Genomic DNA, 22,191 nt, shown 5'->3' with positions numbered 1-22,191 from the left:
AACGGCTCTTCACTTGCTGGCCAGAAGAATGTCTTTCCTTTCTTTCTCAGTGTGCAATCTTGGAGGCTAAGAAGAAGAACTTAGAGTTTGCCTAACAGCTAAAGAGGGGGTTAAGAAATCATTGTGCGCCTCATCAGGTCTGTGGCTTCATGCCAGCATCTGCGGAACCATCGGGATACCTCTCTTTATTTTTTAATTTTTATTTATTTTTTTGAGACAGAGCCTTGCTCTGTCACCCAGGCTGCAGTGCAGTGGTATGATCTCGGCTCACTGCAACCTCTGCCTCCTGGGTTCAAGCGATCCTTCTGCCTCAGCCTCCCGAGTAGCTGGGATTACAGGCATGTGCCACCATGCCCAGCTAATTTTTGTATTTTTAGTAGTGACAGGGTTTCACTATGTTGGCCAGGCTGGTCTCAAACCCCTGACCTCGAAATCCGCACACCTTGGCCTCCCAAAGTGCTGGGATTACAGGCATGAGCCACCGCACCCAGCCAATGATGTCCCTCTTTAAAGCCATCACAGGAGAAAAGGAAGTGCGACGGACAAGCAGGAGGGCAGGTGGATACCCCCCACCTCAACAAAGCTCTTTGGAAGGGCCTCAGTCCCCCACAGAAGCATGGGGAGGATGGAGGAAGCCCCATGTTTGCAGGGCCTTCTCCATGTCAGATGCCATGTGTGTGCCCAGACTGGGTGGCTGCGCCTGCAACCCAGGGGCTGGTCGACAATGGCCTGGTGTGCTGGCAGAGTGGGCAGCAGGCTCCCGAGTCAGCTGGGCCAGGTGGCTGTCTACCAGGATGCACACTGATAGGTGTGGGTGCTACTTCTGGGGGAGAGCAGTCTGGAGAAACCAGGTGAAGGACTAGGAGAGACCCAGTCCTCTGTGAGGGGACCAGTCACAAGGTTCCTTCTGTCCCAGCCCACTGGGCTTCTAGTGTGGATGCCAATGGCTACGAGACCTTCTGTGGCTGTGCGGGTGGGAGTCAGGCCTGGAGGCCAGCCTCCATTTCCACAGAGAACCCAGTGTGGCCCATGACAGGTTTGAGCCCCAGAAGAGCAAGCGATCGCCATACTGAGCCCCTGAAGGATGGGAAGGGAGGACCCACTGGCCCAGCTCCTGAGCACTCTGAGGAGCTGCGCCTCAGGTGGTCCTAGCATGCAGGATGTTCAGGGCCTCTCACGGCACCAGGCTCTGCACTCCCACAAAGTGGAGGCTGCTGAATTAGCAGAGTGCAGCAGTTTGCAGCCCAGCTCTTGCCCAGCCTGGGGGCACATTACTTCCTCTCATTATCCCTTCTGCAAAATGATGATTCCTGTGACCCCAGGAAGCCCAGGAGATGCACTGCAAAGCAAGCAAAGCCTCCCTGGCCTGGAGTCTGTACCTGGGAACATGGCGGCGGGCTGGCCTCCAGTTTCACAGAGCCTCGGGTCCCGAGCAGGTGGGGAGGGCATGCAAGCATGCCCATGGTGCCTGCCCTTCTGCTCCGTGCAGCCTGGAGATGCTGTTTACTACCCCAAACTCCTTCTCCCCATGCCTCTGACTGGGCATGTGGGGCTGAGACAGGGTGGAAAACCCATTTCAGCCCAGTTCTCCAGAGGGACGCTAGCTACAAATTCCTCCTCCAAAGGCCTCTCCTTCCACTGACTCTGAAAGTCGTCCAGGCAAGGAGAGCTCATCATGAGTACTGATGCCTCTGCAATTGGAAAACCACATGATGTTAACTGTCACTCTTGTGGGAACATTCCGCTGCTTTCCTGGTGGGGGGGCCTCTTGTACCACAGCTAACCTCTACCTCAATCCCCTACCTGAAACTGGCCAACGTGATGGGAAGAAACACCATGGAAACCTTCCTCTTTCGGCCAATGAAAGTTAAGAATCCATTTCTGGCTCTCTGACACGGTGGTTCTCAACTGGGGTGATTCTCCTCCCTAGGGGACCTTTGGCAATGTTTAGAGATGTTTCAGATGGTTCCAACTGGGTGAATGCAAGCGCTACCGGCATCCAGGGGGCAGAGGCCTGGGATGCTGCTGACATCCTACAGGGCACAGGACAGCCGCCATCCCGAAGAGTTATCTGGCTCCAATGCCAACGGCGCTGTTTGAGAAGCCCTGCTCTAGAGGAGGCCAGAGAAGCAAGAGGGTGGTGACAGCCTCCCCACTACCACAGGGGCATCCTTTTGGTGGCCAGACCATCAGAAGCCCCTGCCCCCGCACCGTGATCCTGCTCTTTGTCTTTCTGGTCAGGCAGGCCTGTCCTCTCCCATGACTCAATCCTCCGGCCCCATCCCCAGGGTGCCCTCAACTCCACCTCAGCTCCTGAGCTGGCCGGTCACCTCCTGTATGCTCCACTCCGTCAGCTCCCCCAGCAGCATTCAGGCTCCTACAGCGGCTCCCAGCACACCATCCCTGGGTCTCACCTCCCTCACTGCCTTCTGCCATCTCCCTGCTTGGCTGCTTCCTTTACCTCTCTGGCCCTTCGTCATAGTCTCCTTTTCTGGCTTCTCCTTCTTTCCCCAACCATTACAGTCTGGAACACTTAGGGTTCAGCCTCAGACCCCTGCCCTCTCATTCCACCTCTTCTAACTCCCTAAGAATGAAAGCTCCGCAAGTGCAGAACCATCTAGAAAGATACCTTGCACAGAGTTAGTGTTCAGTAAACATCTGTTGAATGAATGAATGAATGACTATACCATCAATTTCGAGATTGTATCTTGGGCCTCGGTATCCCCTTGGAGAGCCTGGTACAGCAAACTACTTCTTCAACACCTTCCTTTTGGTGTCCCCAAAGTAATTCAAACTCAAACATGCACCCCCTTATCACTCCCTGCCACTCTTTTGGGTCTCCCACCTCAGGGACTGGCATCACCATCCACCCAGCTGCCCCAAATCAGAGGCCTGGACACCCTGGCACTCCCAGCTCCCTCTCCCCTCACTTTTTCCACATCAGTCACCAGACAAATCTACTTCCTACTCAGTATTGAATCCTCATTCTCCAATCTGGCTGCAGATTCCCATCCCCCTCACAAGCTGCCACAGTCTCTGCTTGGACAACAGCCTTCCAGCTGGCTCCACCTCAGTCCCTCCAACCCATTCGCCCCAGCAACAGTTGTCTTTCAAGCCAGAAATCCGGTCACATTGATCCCCTGCTCAAGCCCTTTCAGTGGCTCCGTGCTGACCCGTGAGTAAGGTCTCCGATCCTCACTATGGCCCACAGGCTGAACCTGCTTTTTAGTTCACAGCAAGATGAGCTCCCCAGGCTCTTTCCTGCCTTGAAGCCCCATACAGCCTGGGCCCCTGCCAGGACTCCTTCAACTCCTGACCCCCAGACCATGGTAATCGGTAGTCTACTCAGTCCCCAAGCACCCCAGACCACTTTAATAACTCCATCATCCTAGGGGTTCCGATTTTACTCATCAGAGGGAGGCCCAGGCTTTTTTTTTTTTTTTTTTAAAGACGAGAGTCTTGCTCTTTCGCCCAGGCTGCAGTGCAGTGGTGTGATCTCGGCTCACTGCAACGTCCACCTCCCGGGTTCAGGCGATTCGTGTGTCTCAGCCTCCCAAGTAGCTGGGATTACAGGCGTGCACCACCATACCCAGCTAATTTTTGTATAAGGCATCTTTTTTAAAAAAGCCTCTCCAGTGATCTAACATACAGGGCTGGGAACCACGGCTGAACAGCACCTAGGGCCATTTGGACTACTCCAGAAATCTCCTCCACTTGGCTTTGGTGTAGAAGCTGGAGGAATTTGTGCCCTGCTCTAGCTTTCACCAGGCTGAGGGTGACACTGGGCCACGCTTCTGGTGACCCTACTTCTTGGAGCTGAGTTGGAGGCAAAAGACCAGCCCTAGCCATGCTGCTGGTGATAACAGTTCTAGACGCCTCCAGCCACTGGGGCTGCTGCCCTGGCACCATCCTGGTCTGGGTTCACATGACTCAGAAGCCTGGCTCCACCAAACCTGGCTAAATCCCGCACTGGGGGCTGGGCCTGGAGCACAGCCCCATGTCTCACGCCATCTGGCTCACCTCCTTTCCTCTCCAAAAGCCTGACAATGGCATTGAATAAGAGGCCATTCCACCTCAGGGGAAGACAGTAACTCAGGAAGGAAAAAATGAATTCAGTTTTGTGGAAAAACATCAACACTGACCTGTCTGTTTCATGTCAGAAGCATCAGCAACCAGTATGAAGGGGCAACCTTCTTCATTTCTTTTAAGAACAGATCCAAAGGTCAGGAAAAGGAGGAGAGAGAAGGGAAAGACAAGGTGGCTGCTTTGACACTTGAACGGCATGAAAGTGAAAAGCCGGGGCCGTGGGAGGAAGAGGAGAAAGCGCGCCACCAAGGCTGACCTGATGATGAAAGGGCCTCTGACCTCCAGGAGCCTCCGTTCGCTGCTGAATCTCTTGAGAAGGTTGATCATGAACTTATAAAAGTAGGAATTCATGGTGGGAGTGGAAGGAGAACATTCTAAGCCTTTGGTACCTGTAGAGAAAGGGACAGAAGCAGCATTTATTCTGATCATGTGTCCACAGGGTGATGAGATCCACACTGAATATAAACAACTATAAATGCCAAACAAGTGTGTGTGTGGGGTGTTATAACAAGATGAGGGAAAATCTCTAATCAAGAGCCATGGAGCAACAGAGAAAGAGGCAAGTCTGCACAAGCAAATACAACTTGGCTTATTGCAAAAATGCCCATTAGTTAAAGTCCTACTCGTAACTTGAAAAAAAAAAAAAAAATCCCATTACTGTCCACCCCTTAACCCAAGCCCAAACCACTTAGTGAACATCTCATGCATGTAAGACCCTGCTAGGTGCTATGAATTTTTTTAAAAAACAAACTCTACTCATTATCCCAGTAAATGAAATACACTCGGGATCTATTTGGGCCGTTAAGGACAAACAAGAAGTCGAAGAGAAGAAACGGGTAAGGTGCTTGTGTCAATGGGTCAGTCATTGTGGCTCAATGGTCAACAAAACTGGTGGACCCACAAGAGGCAAAAGCCAAGCTCCTTCCCTAATATTACCTGAGAAAAAGAAATGATGTACACACCCACTCGATTACAGACAGCAAACACTGACAAACGTTACAAAGTATTTTAAGTTTCACTTTTGAAATCAAAAGCTCTTTCTTCCTCATCCTCAGGCAAAGATGCTCTTTTAGGATAGAACTCTGAAAACTTTCAAAGCCTGAGGTGGCTTTCTAACCAGGAGCACAAATGTCTCTGATGTGTGTCCCTGCAGAAAACACACCGAGGTACACAGGGAGGTAACTTCCAGCCCTCCCTTGCACACATGCCCCTTGATAAAGTACCCAGCACCAAGGGGACAAGGGAAGGGCTGATGGAATACTTGGATGGTCTGGGATAGTGTATCTGTATGCCCCTTGGGGTCTTCCCTGGACATCCCTTCTAATATTTTTTTTTTTTTTTTTTGAGACGGAGTCTCGCTATGTCGCCCAGGGTGGAGTGCAGTGGCCGGATCTCAGCTCACTGCAAGCTCCACCTCCCGGGTTTTTACGCCATTCTCCTGCCTCAGCCTCCCGAGTAGCCGGGACTACAGGCACCCACCACCTCGCCCGGCTAGTTTTTTGTATTTTTTAGTAGAGACGGGGTTTCACCGTGTTAGCCAGGATGGTCTCGAACTCCTGACCTCGTGATCCGCCCGTCTCGGCCTCCCAAAGTGCTCGGATTACAGGCTTGAGCCACCGCGCCCGGCCCATCCCTTCTAATATTTGTCAACCTCCACAGTTCTGTGAAAGAGTTACCAAGGGATGGAAAGAATCCTCACTCTGCTTGAGGCAGGACTTTTTTTTTTTTTTTTTTTGAGACTGAATCTTGCTTTGTTGCCCAGGCTGGAGTGCAGTGGTGTGATCTTGGCTCACTGCAACCTCCACCTCCTGGGTTCAAGCTATCTTCCTGACCCAGCCTCTTGAGTGCTGAGATTATAGGCATATGCCACCACGCCCAGCTATTTTTGTATTTTTTTTTTTTTTTTTTTTTTTTTAGTAGAGGCACGGTTTCACCATGTTGGCCAGGCTGGTCTTGAACTCCTGACCTCAGGTGAACAACCCGACTCGGCCTCCCAAAGTGCTGGGATTACAGGTTGTGAGCCACCAAGCCCAGCCCAAGGCAGGACATCTTTAAAAAGAAAACAGCTTTATTGAGATATGATCTATATACCGTAAGGTTCACCCTTCTAAAGTGTGCAATGCAGTTTTCAGTACATTCACAAAGTTGTGTGGCAATCACCACAAATTTCAGAACATTTTTATCAACCCCCAAAAGAAACCCCATACTGATTAGCACTCACCATTCTCACCTTCATTGGCCCCCGGCAATCACTCATCTACCTTTTGTCTCTATGGATTTGCCTATTCTGGATGTTTCCTATAGATAGAACTAAGCAGTATGTGGCTTCTTTCACTCAGCACATTTTCAAGGTTCATCTATGTTGTAGTATGTATCAGTTCTGTATTCATTTTTAGGGTTGAATAATATTCCACCTTATGGCTATTCCATATTTTGTTTGTCCATTCATCAGCTGGTATTTTCTCCTATTCTGTTGATGTTTTTTTTTTTGAGATAGGGTGATACTGTAATTTGAATATTTCTCCCCACCTAAATCTCATGTTGAAATTTAATTCCCAGCGTTGGAAGTGGGGCCTGGTGGGAGGTTACTGGATGATGGGAGTGGATTTCTCATGAATGGGTTAGCACCATCCCCTTGGTATTATCTCTGAGACCACAAGTTCTCGTGAGATCTGCCTGTTTAAAAGTGTAGGGCACCTCCCTCTCAGTCTCTTGCTCCTGCTCTGGCCTCCTCTGCCTGCTGCCCCTTTGCCTTCCACTATGATTGTAAGCTTCCTGAGGCCTCCTCAGAAACCAAGCAGATGCCAGCACCATGCTTTCCATAAAGCCTGCAGAACTGTGAGCCAACTAAATCTCTTTATAAATTACCTACTCTCAGGCCGGGCGCGGTGGCTCAAGCCTGTAATCCCAGCACTTTGGGAGGCCGAGACGGGCGGATCACGAGGTCAGGAGATCGAAAACTTAGCCGGGCGAGGTGGCAGGCGCCTGTAGTCCCAGCTACTCGGGAGGCTGAGGCAGGAGAATGGCGTGAACCCGGGAGGCGGAGCTTGCAGTGAGCTGAGATCCGGCCACTGCACTCCAGCCTGGGTGACAGAGGGAGACTCCGTCTCAAAAAAAAAAAAAAAAAAAAAAAAAATTACCTACTCTCAGGTTTTTTTTTTTTTTTTTTTTTTGAGATTGAGTCTCGTTCGGTCTCTCAGGCTGGAGTGCAATGGCATCGTCTTGACTCACTGCAACCTCTGCTTCCTGGGTTCAAGCGATTCTCCTGCCTCAGCCTTCTTTGTAGCTGGGTGTGTGCTACACTTGGCTTATTTTTTGTATTTGTAGTAGAGGTGGGGTTTCACCATGTTAGCCAGGATGGTCTCAATCTCCTGACCTGGTGATCTGCCTTCCTTGGCCTCCCAAAGTGCTGGGATTACAAGCGTGAGTCACTGCACCCAGCCATGTATTTTTTTTATTGTAATGCAAGAACAGCCTAATAAACAGTGTCTTGCTCTGTTGCCCAGGATGTAGTGCATTGAAGTGATTACAGTTCACTGCAGCCTCAAACTCCTGGGCTCAAGCAATCCTCCCGCCTTGGCCTCCCAAGTAGCTACGACTACAGGTGTGTGCCATCACACCCAGCTAAATTTTTTCTTCAAGATGGGGTCTCCCTATGTTGCCCAGGCTAGTCTCAAACTCCTGGGCCCAAGTGATCCTCCTGCCTTGGCCTCCCAAAGTGTTGGGGTTATAGGTAGGAGCCACCATGCCCAGCCTCTTTTTATTAAAAACATTTTTTTGAAGCACAAAATTTTTAACTTTGATTAAGCCCAATGTGTCTATTTTTTCTTTGGTTGCTTGTGCCTTTGGTGTCATAGCTATGAAATTATTACCTAATCTAAGGTCATAAAGATTTACTGATATATTTTAGGTCTCTGGTCTATTTTGAGTTACTTTTTGTATACGGTGTGAGGAAGGGGCCTAAATCTTTTTGCATACGGATATCCAATTGTTCCAGTATAACATGATAGCTTAACAGCCAATTCATAGCTACCATTTATTGAGCACCTACTATGTGCTTGGCCTGCCTAAACCCGTCACACATAGTATCTAACACCCTAAAAAAAAAAACTTGAAAAATATGCACCATTCCTATTCCCATTACATACACAGAGGAGCTGTGAATTTGGGTGAGGATTATCCAAAGTCACAGAGCTGGCGAGTGGTAGAGTTGCTGACCCAGGCAGCTGGTCTTCAAAACTCATGTTCTTTGCAGCTCTGCCAGGCTGCCTGTCTCTTGGGTACCAATGTTCAGATATGTTTGGGGCTCACAGATTAGGAGGCAGTGCCTTGCAGGAGGGCAGAAGATGGCATAAAGATGGAAACCCAGGTCCTGCCAAACTGACACTGAAGATGCGGGAAACGACGCTGTGAAGAGCTGTGGAAACAGCACCTGGCCGCAGCTCTCTGGAAACCCAGGGAGGGCACTGGGGGATGCAGAGTGGCCAACAGAGGCATCTGGGGCTATCATTTTCCAGGCTGGCCCCTTTTTGGTCCAGAAGTTGCGTGGGAGCCTTCACTTTCTCCCTGGACCAGGGAGGAAATGGTCAGGCACGAGCACAAGATAGGCAGGATGTGGAGGCTCTGGGAACCAAACTTGGCCAGAAGCATCAGATGTTCCCAGAAGCATCAGCCCAAAGCACAAAACAAGAATGTGCAGAACCATCCAGAGTATTCCAAGTGAATCTCACGGAGGCGCCTGGACAGACTGACTGTATTCGATGCCAGGGGGCTGGAAGCAGCAGGAAGACTCTTCTCCCAGGGGCTCCGTCTTTTTTGCTGAGCTCAGACTTCCCTTACATCCTCTCATGGTCCTTCCTGGGAGATGGTTGGGTCTAGAAAAAGCGTTTTTCTGTTCTGTTTTTCCCAGCTGTGAATCACTCTATAAGGGATTCCTCACCAGGAGCCACACCTCCAAACTGTAGCATCCTCAATCCCAAGAACCTCCTAGACAGCTCGCATGAGCGGCGTGAAGGAGCCCTGAGTGAGAAGGCCAGTTCAAGGGCAGGCCTCATTCCACTTCTTGTTTGGACTGCATTGTCCTGGGTCCCTGCCTGAATCAGCCTGGCTCGGGAGGTCCTGAGTGATTCTGGAATGGCAAACAGTCTCTGCTTCCTGGCCCAAAGGGAATGTTTGCAGAATCAAGTGTCACATTCTTATAGATCGAGTTACCCCAGGCCCAGCTGGGGCTGATCTCTAAAGAGGTGGCTGCAGAGACAGCTGTTGAGACAGCCCTGCCTCACTGTTCCCACCCTCAGGAGATGAATTTGGTGGGCCGTGGTGGCCTGGCTGGAGGGCACTGGCTTCATGCTGCCCACATTGGAGGCACCCAGTTCACTGCAAGCTTCTCCCTGCTGCCTTCCTATTTCTCTATGTGCACCCCCAGCCTACCCCATTTCCACTTAGGCTCCAAAGCATTCCCAAGAACGAAGGGACCCATGAAGGAAGTCACCACGAAGAAATTCTCCCAACTGGGGCCATCTGGGCAGCCACTAGGGAGAGGTACGGGGCTGTTCCAGCCTCACAGGGGCAGTAGGAAGCACTGAGCATGGTGTTTAAGTCTCAGTTTCTTCATCTGTAAAGTGAGTGCAATAAGAGCCCCTATTAAAAGAGGTAAAAACATGTAACGTGCTGGGTCTGGAGCCTGCCGCACAGTCTGCACTCAATAAATGGGGGCTCTTTTTTATTAGCAAGTGTCCCATAGCACAGAGCACTGCGCAAACTGTTCTCATTCTGAGTCTCAGAATGGATGTCTGGGGGCTGGTCTGAAATGTCTGAGTGGGGAGATTCCATTTCTGGCACAAATTCACAGTGCTCTGTCAGGATGCTTTGAGGAAGAAGGGGGGCCACCTGTGACCCCCACACATCAGGGTAGGGAGATCAGGCCACCTCTCCACTGACAGTCTGGCCAAAGATGGCAGAAGAGAAGGCCTGGGCTACTCTGGACACAACTCTGGTCTCCCTAGCCACAGCCCCCAGTGTGGACCCAAAACGGACTCTCAATGTCCAGGCTGCCCCTCGGACCCTGGAGCGGAGACCGTTAGTGGAAGGGAGGAGGAGGGCGGTGTCACAGCTGTGAGAAGCCATGGCAAGCGATTCACATCCTCAGCTGAGTGCAGCTCAGCCCTCACAGTGCTCCCATGGCTTAAAGACTTTCTGCTCTCCCCAAGACAGGGCTGGGGGCCTTGGGAGGGGCTGCATTGAGACCACAGGTTTGAGCAGGGCGGTCTTTTCCCAGCAGGGGAGGTGGGGAAAGGGGCCACAATTGAGGCGGCAGGGAGGGCGGGCTGCACAGGGATGGGAAAGGCCTCAGTGCTCAGCAGGACAGGGTGGGGGCTGCTTGCTCTCTCCCAGCCTCAGTGGCCCCCATTGTCCCCAGCCACGCTGCTTATGTGAGCTGCCTTTCGGCTTGAGATGCTCTCTAAGGCAGGGTTGCAGGCTCAGGAGGAGGAGATGGGTGGAGAAGCTCGCCCCAGGAGGGTGACTACAGGAGCAATGGGCCCCTCAAGTACGCTGATTTCTGCCTCCCTGCTGCCTGCTCTTCTGCCTACCTCCGGCTCTGGCTCATCTGCTCTTGTAAGCAGGGTCCTGGGCTGGGTGCTGCAGGCGCATGAGGAAAGTGGGAGCCAGGACAGGGCAGCTCAGGGCACGCCTTCCAACACTGCACTCCAAGGACCTCAGTTGTTTTACTCAGGGGCGCCACTGAGGCACGGCCCCCCTGGAGATGGTGGGCAGCTGCCGCAGCCAGGGGTGAGGGAGAGGGGGGCCCACAACCTGGCTGTGTGTCTTGGGAGAGAGGCTCTCTGTGAGGGGCCCAGGAGAGTGGGATTTCCATTCCCCAATCCTGCAGAGGGCAGGAGCATGAGGGAGAGCCCTATCCCTCAGCTGAAGGCCACTGTGCCTTGCATTTCTGGTTTGGGCAAGGGAGGAGCCTGCCAGGCCCTGGCAGGAAGTGCATGTGTCCGGCGGCTGGCCAGGGGCACAGAGACGCACTCCACACAGAAACCAGGCTGGCGGGGTGGGCGGCCGGGGAGCCAGCCCTGCAGATGTTACTAAGTGAAACCTGATGTGGCGACATGAGACTCCACAGAACGTCTTACAAACAACCTGCCCCGGGATGTTTTGGATTGAGTTTTGTGGTTATGACGTGAAGGAACCTCACATGTCAGGATAAAAATAGCCCTGGCTTCAGTACATAATGTGAGTTACAGTTCAACAGAACCAGATGTGAAAACGTCAGCCACCCAGTTCAGGCCCAGCAGGGTCCCTGCTCTACTCCGGCCTCCCTCCCTGCTGGGGTCGGGGTCCATGTGCCCGGACAGCCCATTGTGGGCTCAAGATCTGCTGCCTGGAGGATACAAGGGAAGGGCCAGAGGCTGCTCAGGGCACCCAGAGTCCAAGGGACCACATCAGATCCAGGCCCTGTCGCTGACTAGCAGGGGAGGGGAGGCAGCGCCGCCTTCTCCAACGCCAGCTCCTCTCCAGTGAACCAGGCAGGGCTAAAGAGCATCAAGTCGTGCTTGGCACAGGAAGTAGTCCACGGAAGGGGTGGGTGATGGAGAGGCTCATATGGAACCAAGAGGACAGGGTGGGGAAGGGGCAGCTTCCCCCCAGAATCAAGTGGCTGGGAGAAAGGGAGGCTTAGCAGGGTCTTGGGGGTGTAGAGTCTGCAGAACTGGAGGGGGTGCAGAGTTACGTGGACAAAGGCCGCCGCAATGGCATCATCTTGGGAACCCACCCAAGGGACGATCACTTTCTCATCTGTGAGCCGGCCTGGGTCAGCAGGACAGGAGCGCTGCAGGCATCAACCATAGCCAGGAGACTTTGCAGCTGCTCAGGTCAGAGCGAGAGAGAAGCTGATGGGACACAGCAAGGCCCAGAGGGGACTTCCAGCTGACGCGGCAGTGGAGAGGTCACATAGCAGTCTGCCACCGGGAAACAGCTGTTGCTGCAGGGTGAGGGCTGGGGCCAAGGGCAGTGAGGAGAGGGTGCAGAGGAAGGCTCCCAGGGGCAGGAGGGCTGGACTGCTGGGGCTTCCACCTGGACAAGGGAGAGCCTGGCAGCACAGGCATGAGAGGATGCCGTTCTGGGCAGCAGTGCCAGAGGGGCCTCAGGCTCAGGTGATTGGTGCCCCTGCCTTCCATTATTTTATTGAACTTTCAAAAATGGGCACTGACCCTTACTGGGCACCTGGTGCCAGGGATTCTGGGATGCGTAAACTTGGCCTTTGTGGCCTGCCATGCTGCTATTCAAACTGAGCTGATCACACAAATCACCCAGCACTGGGCGATGCTGAGGAGCCTCCATCTGCACTTTCAGCAGGGGTTCTAAGAGGTCACAGCCAGGAGGGAGCAGATGTGAACTCCGCCACCCACCCAGGCAGCCTGAGACAAGCAAGTGGGTTGGAACAGAGGGGCAGGAGAAGCTGGGCTCTCCAGGGAAGCCTCCCAGAGGGGCCCTCTGCACTGGCCTGTAATAACCAGGATATAAGCAAAGGCCCCCTTCACGTTCAGGGAGCATTTAGCTTAGCCCTTGCCATGTGGGAGCTCACAGAGTCCCCAGGTGCCCCAGCACATGGTTTATAGAGAGGAAAGAGGTGGCAGTGAGGTAGGACCCTCGTCCAAAGTTATAGGACGGATGGGCAGAGCAGGGCTGTGAACTTAGATCCCTCTGGCAGCAAAAGACAAGAGATGAGGCACTGCCGTGACCTGAGGCCAGGAAGGGGTCTCTGAAGTCACTGTGAAGAGAGGAGACATGCCCCCATCACTGCCAGGCTGTGGCCATGGCCTGGCCCCTCTCCTCCTCCCCTCTGGCCATGGAAGCTTCCAGTGCCTGGTGCAGGTGGGATTCCTGAGAGGAGGGTGAGAAGTGTGGGCTCTCGGGCCAGGCTCCTGGCCCAAACAAGTGGGGAATGACACAGTGCTGGCCTCTCAGAGCTGCTGCGAGGAGCCCAGGGGCTCACCCAAAAAGTCAGCACATGTGAGTGCTCAGAGCAGGGCAGGGCCTAATGTGACCTCAGCCAGCTCTGGCAGCCATGATGATTGCTGCCGTGATTACTGGGGAAAATGGCTTTCTGGCTTTCTGCTAGAACTTGTTTCTGTCTGGTGACATGAAGATGCTGCTGACATTTGGCTACAATAGACTGTCCTGGGCTACAAAGAATGAAACCAAATAAGAACATGTCATTATTACCCATTTTCAGAGTCAGGGGTAAAAATATCTTGGGCCACTGAGCCCCGCAAGGTATACTGACATGAAGTTATTTTGTTTTATTTTTTTTTGAGATGTAGTCTTGCTCTGTTGCCCAGGCTGGAATGCAGTGGTGCGATCTTGGCTCACTGCAACCTCCACCTGCTGGGTTCAAGTGATTCTCCTGCCTCAGCCTCTTGAGTAGCTGGGATTACAGGCATGCACCACCATGCCTGGCTAAATTTTGTATTTTCAGTAGAGGTGGGGTTTCACCATGTTGGCCAGGGTGGTCTCAAACTCCTGACCTCAGGTGATCCATCTGCCTTAGGCTCCCAAAGTGTTGGGATTATAGGAGTGAGCCAACGTGGCTGGCGACATGAATGGTTTTTATCCCAGCAGCAATGGGCCCCGTGGCAGGCAAAGTCAGGGAAGACTGGGTTTTAGGGGTGAACATCAGTCCTAGGGTGACCTTTGGCCTCAGACTGACACACTGCTGTGCACGGCCAAGGATCCTAAAGGCTGATTGGGTCTCCCCAGGCCTGGCCGCACCCTCTCTGGCAGCAGAGATGTCCAGGCCCCGGGAGTCCAGGCATGTCTCTAACAAAGGGCTGATCCCAGAGGCCTCCTCTGTCCTTTGAAGCTTTCTGCATAGGCTCAGGGTATGGCAGGCCCACAGGCCTGTTTGACATCCCTGTCCCCAGAGCCAGCAGGACCTCCGCAGACTCCCCTGAGTGGAGACAGGAAATACAAAAGGAGGAGACACAGGAGATCCCAAGGGTGGGAGACAGGAAAGCATGGTGTCCCTCAGCCAGCTTCCCCCAGAGCTGCCCACCCAGGCCGCTCCCCATCCTGTTTGCCCCCAGGCCATTCTCTCCCCCATGCTGGGGCTCTGCACAGGTCAGGAATGAGGGAGGCAGGGTGGGAGAAGCCTCTGCCTTCACCGCTCTGCGAGGGAGGGGGAGATGTTTATGCTAGGACAGGCGAGAGGAAAATCCCATGTGGGTGACTCTGCCTCGGGGGGCCTTGGGAACCACGGCTGTGGTGCATTTAGGCCAACACAGCAGCTACCCAGGCGTGTGATGGGCTTGCTTCTCCACTGCTGTGTGTGATCCGCGCCACTTGGTTCCCTACAGATGCCACCAACTTCATCTTTGCTAGGCTCCCTGCCTCTGAGGCTTTCCAGACAGTCCCTTCGTGCCTTTGGGGCAATCTCCCCTACACGGACACAGCACTGCTGCCTCCAAGTTCTCCAAGTTCTCAGGGCTGCGCCCTGGAGAGCCAGAGGCAGGCAGAATCCAAACAGGAAGAGGGTATGGCTTCACAGTCTTGTCCATGTGCATGGCCAGATGGAAACAGACAGAATGAGCCTCTTGCATGCCTGAGAAGCAGTCTGGGAAGGAGCAGCTCGTGGAGGGATTGAGTGTGCACTTCCTGCTTGCCTTCTGACCTCAGCACCACCCCACACACCCTCAGTGCCTGGCGCATGCCCTCCAGGGCAGTGGAGGTGGGAGAGGGGGGCAGGGCATGCTCTGGCTTCCTCGGCTGTTCTCTTACTGGTTTGAGCTGACCTTTTAAAATCATGGCCCCATTTGTAAAATCTGATGCCAGCTGTGGACATACGCATGTGCACACACGTGGATCCGCTTGGAGCCTTGAGGCCCACACGTGAGACTCAGGTTAAGAGCTCCTGGCCCACAGAGTTGTGGATTCTCCTCCCGCAGCCCCCACTGCTCCTTGGCTGTGGATTCTTGAAGCAAGAAGTGTGACTGGCTGCAGGCACTTCCTTGGTGTTCTTTCCAGGACGGAGTTTCTTCCATCTGGCATGCTTTGCTGTTTTTCTATGAATTCCGAGTGAGTCCCTGGCTGATGTGAGCTAATCTGACAGCCTCGGTGAGCTGAGGCAAGAGTCTCTACTGCCGTAGCCTCGTTCACGGCCCGCCCATCTTGGCATGGCCAGGAGCTGGGGTTCAGAGTGCCCTGCCATATAGTGCCCCCGGCCCTGGTGCCCGAGCAGTGCAAAGGGCTTGATGCTGCAGGGCCTGCCAGGGACCCCCTGGGTCAGGCTCTGCTCCCCCAGGGCACATATCCTACTCCCTCCAGCCCCGGCTGCCCTCAGCAGTTTCCTGGTCCTCCTTCCATGAGCAGGAGCCCAAATCACAGTCATCAACTTCTCTGTGCCCGGGAGGAAGAGATAAAACACAGGGAAGACAGGTCACAGACGGCCTGGGAGGCCTGGGTGTCCTCGCCCTGTCACAAGGCTGTGCTGCCTTCAAGTTCTCTGCTGCTGCCAATTTGAGAAGGAGAGAAGAGGCTGTGGCGCCTGCTTCCTGGGGAGGGAGAGCTGAGGGCGCACCCCCAGGGCTCCTCTGCCTGGGCCTCCTCCCTGCAGGATGTCTCCTCTTGGCTACTGCCCGTCTTCCGGTCAGTTCTTGCTGCTCCTCCCCACCAGACCCTCCCTTCCTAAGGAAGAGCTCTCTCTTCTCTCTTCCTTGTCCATCCCCTTCGCTGGGCCCCCACACTCCACCTCTGGCATTCCTGCCATCTGTCCCAAGGACTTAAGGTTGGTCCCCATGTGCTGACTTGGGGACACAGGATGGAGAATGGACTTGCTTGCTGAGGGATAGAGGGTGGGAGTCCCAGCAGGGGTCCCAGGGTCAGGATGTGGGAACCACCCTTGGTGTTCTTTCCCTTGGTGTCAGTTCACGGCCACTGACTGCCTAGAACTGGACTCCTGGGCAAGGCCCCACATGGGCCTTCTATGACTTGACCTGGCATGTCCTGGGGCACAGGCAGGCCTGCGGGGCTCTGGCCACCCCTTGAACTTCTCAGGCACTGGGCCTTGTCTCAGCACCAAACAGGGCTGGGGCGCCTCCCACTGAGGCCAAGGAGGTACTCTCAAGCTGAGACCAGCATAGCTGGGCTGTGAGGGGAGGCTGAGGCTGCAAGGCCCCTAAACCTCTATGACGCATGAGGCTGCATCAAAGTGAGAGGTGAAGCCAGCTGGACTTCCTGGGTCGAGAGGGGACTTGGAGAACTTTTCGGTCTAGGTAGAGGACTGTAAACACACCAATCAGCGCTCTGTGTATAGCTAAAGGATTGTAAATGCACCAATCAACACTCTGTAAAAACAAACCAATCAGCACTGTGTGTCTAGCTAAAGGACTGTAAACGCACCAATCAGCACTGTGTCTAGCTAAAGGATTGTAAATGCACCAATCAGCACTCTGTAAAAACACACCAATCAGCACTGTGTCTAGCCAAAGGATTGTAAACGCACCAATCAGCACTCTGTAAAAATGCACCAATCAGCCCTCTGTGTCTAGCTAAAGGATTGTAAATGCACCAATCAGCACTCTGTAAAATGGACCAATCAGTGCTCTGTAAAATGGACCAATCAGCAGGACATGGGCAGGGCCAAATAAGGGAATAAAAGCTGGCCAAGCCAGCAGCAGCAACCCTCTTGGGTCCCCTTCCAAACAAAGAAGCTTTGATCTTTCATTCTTCACAATAAATCTTGCTGCTGCTCACTCTTTGGGTCCACAACACCTTTAAGAGCTGTAACACTCACTGCAAAGGTCTGTAGCTTCATTCTTGAAGTCAGCGAGACCACGAACCCACGGGAAGGAGTAAATTCCAGACACAAAGGACAGAGACCCCCATGGAGACACCTGAGATTCACTGGGAACTTTCCTACCAACTGTGTCCCCAGGCATTTTCCAGGACTGCATCGCCAGAGGGAAGTGGCGTCTGCCAGGGCCCAGAGAGAAGAGTCCCTGTCATCTGGAAGGGACTGAGGGACGAGCGCTAGGGATGCTATAGCCACCTTTACTTCCAAAGACTGCCCAGAAACAATCTGTGAGAATAATGCCGTCTCCTGCCTGTGCTGCCTGCCACTATTTTTAGTTTCTCAGAGAGAAAGGGAATGGCCACCTAGTATTCCACCTGTGAGACCCCAAGACCGAAGCCCCTGGATACCAGACTGGAGAGGTGCTGCCCAGGCAGAGAGACCAGCAGCCGACCCAGAAGGTTTTATGTTTAGTCAGTGGCTCAAAGGCATCAAAGGTGCAGGGAGATGTGAAGAAAGTCCTGTGAGGGTCTCTGGAGGCTGCTAGAGGACGAGAGCTGCCTGCCTCTGGGGGCTCTTGAGGTGGGAGATTGCCAGGAGCAACCCACAGACCCCTCACATCCTGGCCGAGCTCCAGAGTTCCTGAGCAACAACCCAAAGGACCGCCGTGGTCCAGCCCAAGACCGGCACTGGCACTAAGGCCCCTGAGGCTGAAACCTTCAGGAGAAGACTTACCGGAGGTGTTCAGTAGGCCGGCTCTGCCGGGGGTGGGCACCTGGAGCTCTGAGTGGCTGGCCCGGAGGTCAGGGCCATCGAGGGGCCCTGGGTCATCCGTCTGGCCTGCAGGGGAGGAAGCGATTTCTGCCAGCACCTCCAGGTCCTTCAGGATCACCTGGGGAGAGAAGCAGGGCGGCAGGGATGAGCTCTCCGCTGCAAGCTGTGCTGACCTGGGCAGAGGTGCGGTGGGTGGCACAGAGCCACCTGCAGAGGTGGGGAGGGGTCTGCAGATGACAGCAGGCTGGGAAGAGCCACTAAGGCCACAGCTGGGGCATGCTCAGAAAAGTGAAACAAAGGATCCAGATCGAAGGGAACACAGACTGCAGTGAATGGGGCCTCTGGGGGAAGGAAACTGGAATCCGAGGTTCAGTGAGTCAGCTTCCTCATGATCCCTCTCCTCTTGGGTCCCTTGAACAGGGTTCTGAGGGTTCCTGGGAGTCACAGGACTCAGGAAGCAGGGTGTTGTCTGCACAGTGTGCATTTAAAGGCCCCCAGGCTGCACAAGACTCCCAAAGTGCCCTCCAGGCCATGTTCCACTGTGTTCACTGTGTGGAGCAGCCACGGCCCCACCCACCATCAGGCCACAGAACAGCTTCTTCTGCAGAGGTGACACCAGGCCACTGCAGACCCTAAAGGGCCCTCCACATGTGGCATGCTACTCTGGTCTCCAAGGTAAAGGACTTCCTAATGTCCGGACACGTCAGGTGGTCCTCGGTGGCTCTAAAGTGTCCCTGCACAGATTTGGGTGGGGCAAGGCCCCAGCCTGACCACCTGCCTGCTGAGTTCTTCTGAGACAGAGGCAGAGGAGGGCGTGGGGCCAGCGCTGAGTGTGAGTGCAGGTCAGCGCTGTGTCACAATGTCCCCAGGGTTGCTCTACAGCCCCTGTATCCTTAGAAGCTGCCTCTCCTCGCACAGCACCCATCTTTGCCTGGCACCAAGAGCTGGCATGGTGGCAAAGTCCAGCCCACCACTCTGCTGCAATGGGCAGTAGGGAAAGGGGCGGGGGCCCTGTGTGTGTGTGTGTGTGTGTGTGTGTGTGTGTGTACCTGCCCCAGGGACTGCTGAGGCTTCCTGGCCACCTTCTGCTGGCTGTGCTTGTCCTGAAGGGAACTCCTCACACTGCAGGTGGTCGCCTGCTCTTTCTGCCCCTCACTCCTCTCTTGCTCTGGGCTAGGGACTGTGCCTGTCCCCCCAAAAGGTGTATCTCCGGACTGCCCTGTGCCCAGCAGATGCCCAACAAACATCAGTTGAATGGGTGGTTGCCTGCGTCTCTTCCTGGGCTATTCTGAGCCCAGGCCAAGAATAACCACAGCAAGTAGGGGCTTCAGCCCTAGACCAGGGGAAGTGGGTCAGAGCCTGATGGGCAGGGCCACATGGGCCAAGACTGGCCAGGTGGCTGGAATATAGGAATACAAGATAAGGTTAGCACTGTAGGGCTCCTACTGAGGGATTAAAATGTTCTGGAATTAGACTGGGGGGATGGTTGCAAAAAGCTTGTGAATATACGAAAAGCCAGTGAATTCTATGCTTCAAAAGGGCAAATTTTATCTCGAAAACAAACAAGATAAGGCCTACCCCCTTGAAAGCCGTTCCTGTCAATGCAAACACAGTGCCAGTGCCTCCCCCACACTGCCCAATTGTCACTTCTCCTCTTGGTTCCTCTAGGCCAGCCCTGGCACACCTGGCCGGGAACCCCTTTGCTTGCTCACCCATTCCCGCCCCTCAGTCTTCAAACAGCGTCACGTGTTGGCACGCAATCTCCCAGCCTCATCCAGGCAGGAGCTGGTGCTCACTCTCACAGACCCGCCTCCTACTGTCCAACTCTGTACTTCCCTTTGTCCCTCTCCCACTCATGGAGACTGGGATGTCTGTGGGCCCCTGAGCCCCTGCTCTGTGCCAGTGGCTGCGCTGGATTCTGGGGCTGTATAGGTGAGTCACAGCCACCCCTGCCCATGGCCTGGCACACAGAATGGAGAGCTGATGAATCCACGTGGCTGAGACACATGGCTGCCATACAGCCCAGTCATATGGCAGAAGCAAGGGGTGCTCCTGCACCCAGGCCAGGAGCCGGGGATCCCTGGGCGGGTCTCAGTCTAGAAGCAGGGAGGGCCAAGGCCTCTGCTCCCACTGAGGACAGAGCCTCCAGGGATTCTTTGCTTCAGCCACAGAAGAAAGACACAGGGCAGAAGCCAGGATGGGCAACTGGCACAGCAATATATGACGCCGCGGTCCTGCCCGATTCAGCCCCTGCACACCTGCCACGGCAGGATGTACAGAGGCCACGCACCCCAATGCTTGCTTGACTGTCCAAGCATGGCCAGGGAGGGGACTTGAGACCAGGAAATGGAGTTGGGGGGAGGGTGGGGGAATGACTCACCCAAAATTAAACAGCGAGCAAGAGTCAAGCCAACAGCTCCTCAGTTACCCAGAGAGCTGCCATAGGTATACGCCCACTCCTAGGCAGTTACCAAGAGAACCGCAAATGTCTGTGCACATCAAACTTGTATATAAATGCTCACGGCGGCATTTTTCCTAATAGCTAGAAAATGGAAATAACCCAAAGGCCCTGCAGTGCAGACACGAAGAGATGGAACGTGGCACATCCACACCAGGGAATATTATTTGCTAATAAAAAGAAATGAAGTACCTGCTACACGTGGATGAACCTTGAAAAAACCTGCTGAGAAGTCAGTCACGAAGTCCACACCCTGTATGACGACTCCATTAACAGGAGATCCACATAGACAGAGGGTGGATTTGTGGTTGCCAGGGGCTGTAGGGAGGGAGGCATGCGGAGTGACTCCTAATGGGTGCAGGGTATGTATAGGGCTTCTTTCTGGGGTCATGAAAATGTTCTGGAATTAGTAGTGATGGTTGTATAATCTTGTCAAAATACTAATAGAGTCGTTTTTATGAATTTTATGGTATGTGAGTTGTACAAAAAAAAAGGGGGACAGGCCAGGCGCGGTGGCTCACGCTTGTAATCCCAGCACTTTGGGAGGCCGAGGTGGTAGGATCACGAAGTCAGGAGATCAAGACCATCTTGGCTAACACGGTGAAACCCCATCTCTACTAAAAATACAAAAAATTAGCCGGGTGTGGTGGTGGGCGCCTGTAGTCACAGCTACTCGGGAGGCTGAGGCAGGAGAATGGCGTGAACCTGGGAGGCAGAGCTTGCAGCGAGCTGAGATCGCGCCACTGCACTCCAGCCTGGGCGACAGGGCAAGACTCCATCTTATTAAAAAAAAAAAAAAAAAAGGGGGTGGGGGGACAAAACCCCAAATCAGCAACCTAATTCCTAACCCATCTGCTCTTGCTCTGCCCGCAGCCCGAGGTGGTAGGGTCTCACCCACTCCCTGGGGTCCCTCGCCTGATCCAGGGGAGAGGAGGAGCATGGGGAGGCGACCTTTGTCTCTTTACATCACTTCGCCCCCCGCCCCCATGCTGCCCATCCCACCCAGGTCTGTCTGTGCAAGGGGACAGAGGCACATGCCTCTGGGCAGCCAACACTGGTGGTCACGTGCAGCAAGGGAGGAAGTGAGGAGAAAAGTGTGACCCAGCGGGGCGGCTGCGGCCAGGCCAGCCCTCGGCAAGATCCCTGTGCCATGCGGACAAACTGATTCATGCTGGGTATCCAGCAGGTACCTATTTCCCTGTTGGAAAGGAGGCCTGGAAAAAGCCACCAAGAGGCCTGGCCTGTGCAAGGTTGTTTCCACCCCTTGAGTGGCTCCAGGGCCAGCAGAGCAGGCTGTCCTCGCTCCCGGCCACAATGAATGCCCTTACTTGTCACCAGTCTCATCTCACATGATACACACAAGGGATCTGAGACTTGGATAGTCACTTGCTCAAGGTAACAGTGAGTCCACCTCAAACCCAGCTCTGGTCCCCAAACCCGAGCCTGCTGATAACACTACACAGGGTGCCGTGGTCAGACAGTCCTGACATCCAATCCTGACCCTGGACCAGTTAACTTCAACCACACAACGCTCCCTTTCCAGACAGCTACTGAGCAGCTGCTGTGAGCTGGTCCTGTGCTGGCTATAAGAGACACAAGGCCAGACAGGCCAGGCTCCGCCTTCAGTGAGGTCACAGACTCCCCGAGGAGTCAGGCAGTGAGCATTTACTGATGATACAGGGCGGGTGCCAGGGTCCCTGTGATGATGCCTGAGGGGAGCCAGGAAGCTCTGGAAGTAGTTGAGCATGAGTTGGCCAAGGGAGTGAGAAGGGAGAGAAAGGCATTCGAGAATGGCATTCAAAGCATTCTCTTACCTAGCATAAGCTATTCATGGATGCAGAACCACGTGGCACATTCCAGGAAACTAGGCTTTGGGGCCAGCTCCAGAGTGGGGAATGGGGCCAGAGGTGAGGGTATGGCCAGAAATCAGGCCAAAGTGGTAGGCAGGGCCAGACCTTCAAGAGCTCATGACACAAGGCCAGGTGCAGTCGCTCACACCTGTAATCCCAGCACTTTGGGAGGCCGAGGCAGGCGGATCACTTGATGTCAGGAGTTCAAGACCAGCCTGGTGAACATGGCA

The 22,191-nt window shown here is 54.0% G+C and overlaps 1 protein-coding gene across 2 annotated transcripts in view; it reads right to left on the bottom strand.

Annotated features, from left to right (window-relative positions):
- The window catches only part of LOC105491296 (VAC14 component of PIKFYVE complex), a 115,322-nt gene that overhangs the window by 40,072 nt on the left and 53,059 nt on the right, over positions 1-22,191 (bottom strand). For both annotated transcript variants that reach the window (XM_071084901.1, XM_071084902.1), the window contains exons 13-14: positions 17,615-17,771; positions 4,343-4,475 (exon numbers count right to left, since the gene is read on the bottom strand). In XM_071084901.1, coding sequence (XP_070941002.1) covers positions 4,343-4,475; positions 17,615-17,771 — 290 coding nt within the window. The remainder of the gene's footprint in view (positions 1-4,342; positions 4,476-17,614; positions 17,772-22,191) is intronic.

This window comes from Macaca nemestrina, chromosome 18 (assembly GCF_043159975.1).
Source record: "Macaca nemestrina isolate mMacNem1 chromosome 18, mMacNem.hap1, whole genome shotgun sequence".
Taxonomy (NCBI): Eukaryota; Metazoa; Chordata; class Mammalia; order Primates; family Cercopithecidae; genus Macaca; species Macaca nemestrina.
Note: the sequence above shows the minus strand (reverse complement) of the source record. Positions and strands in the feature narration are given on the sequence as shown.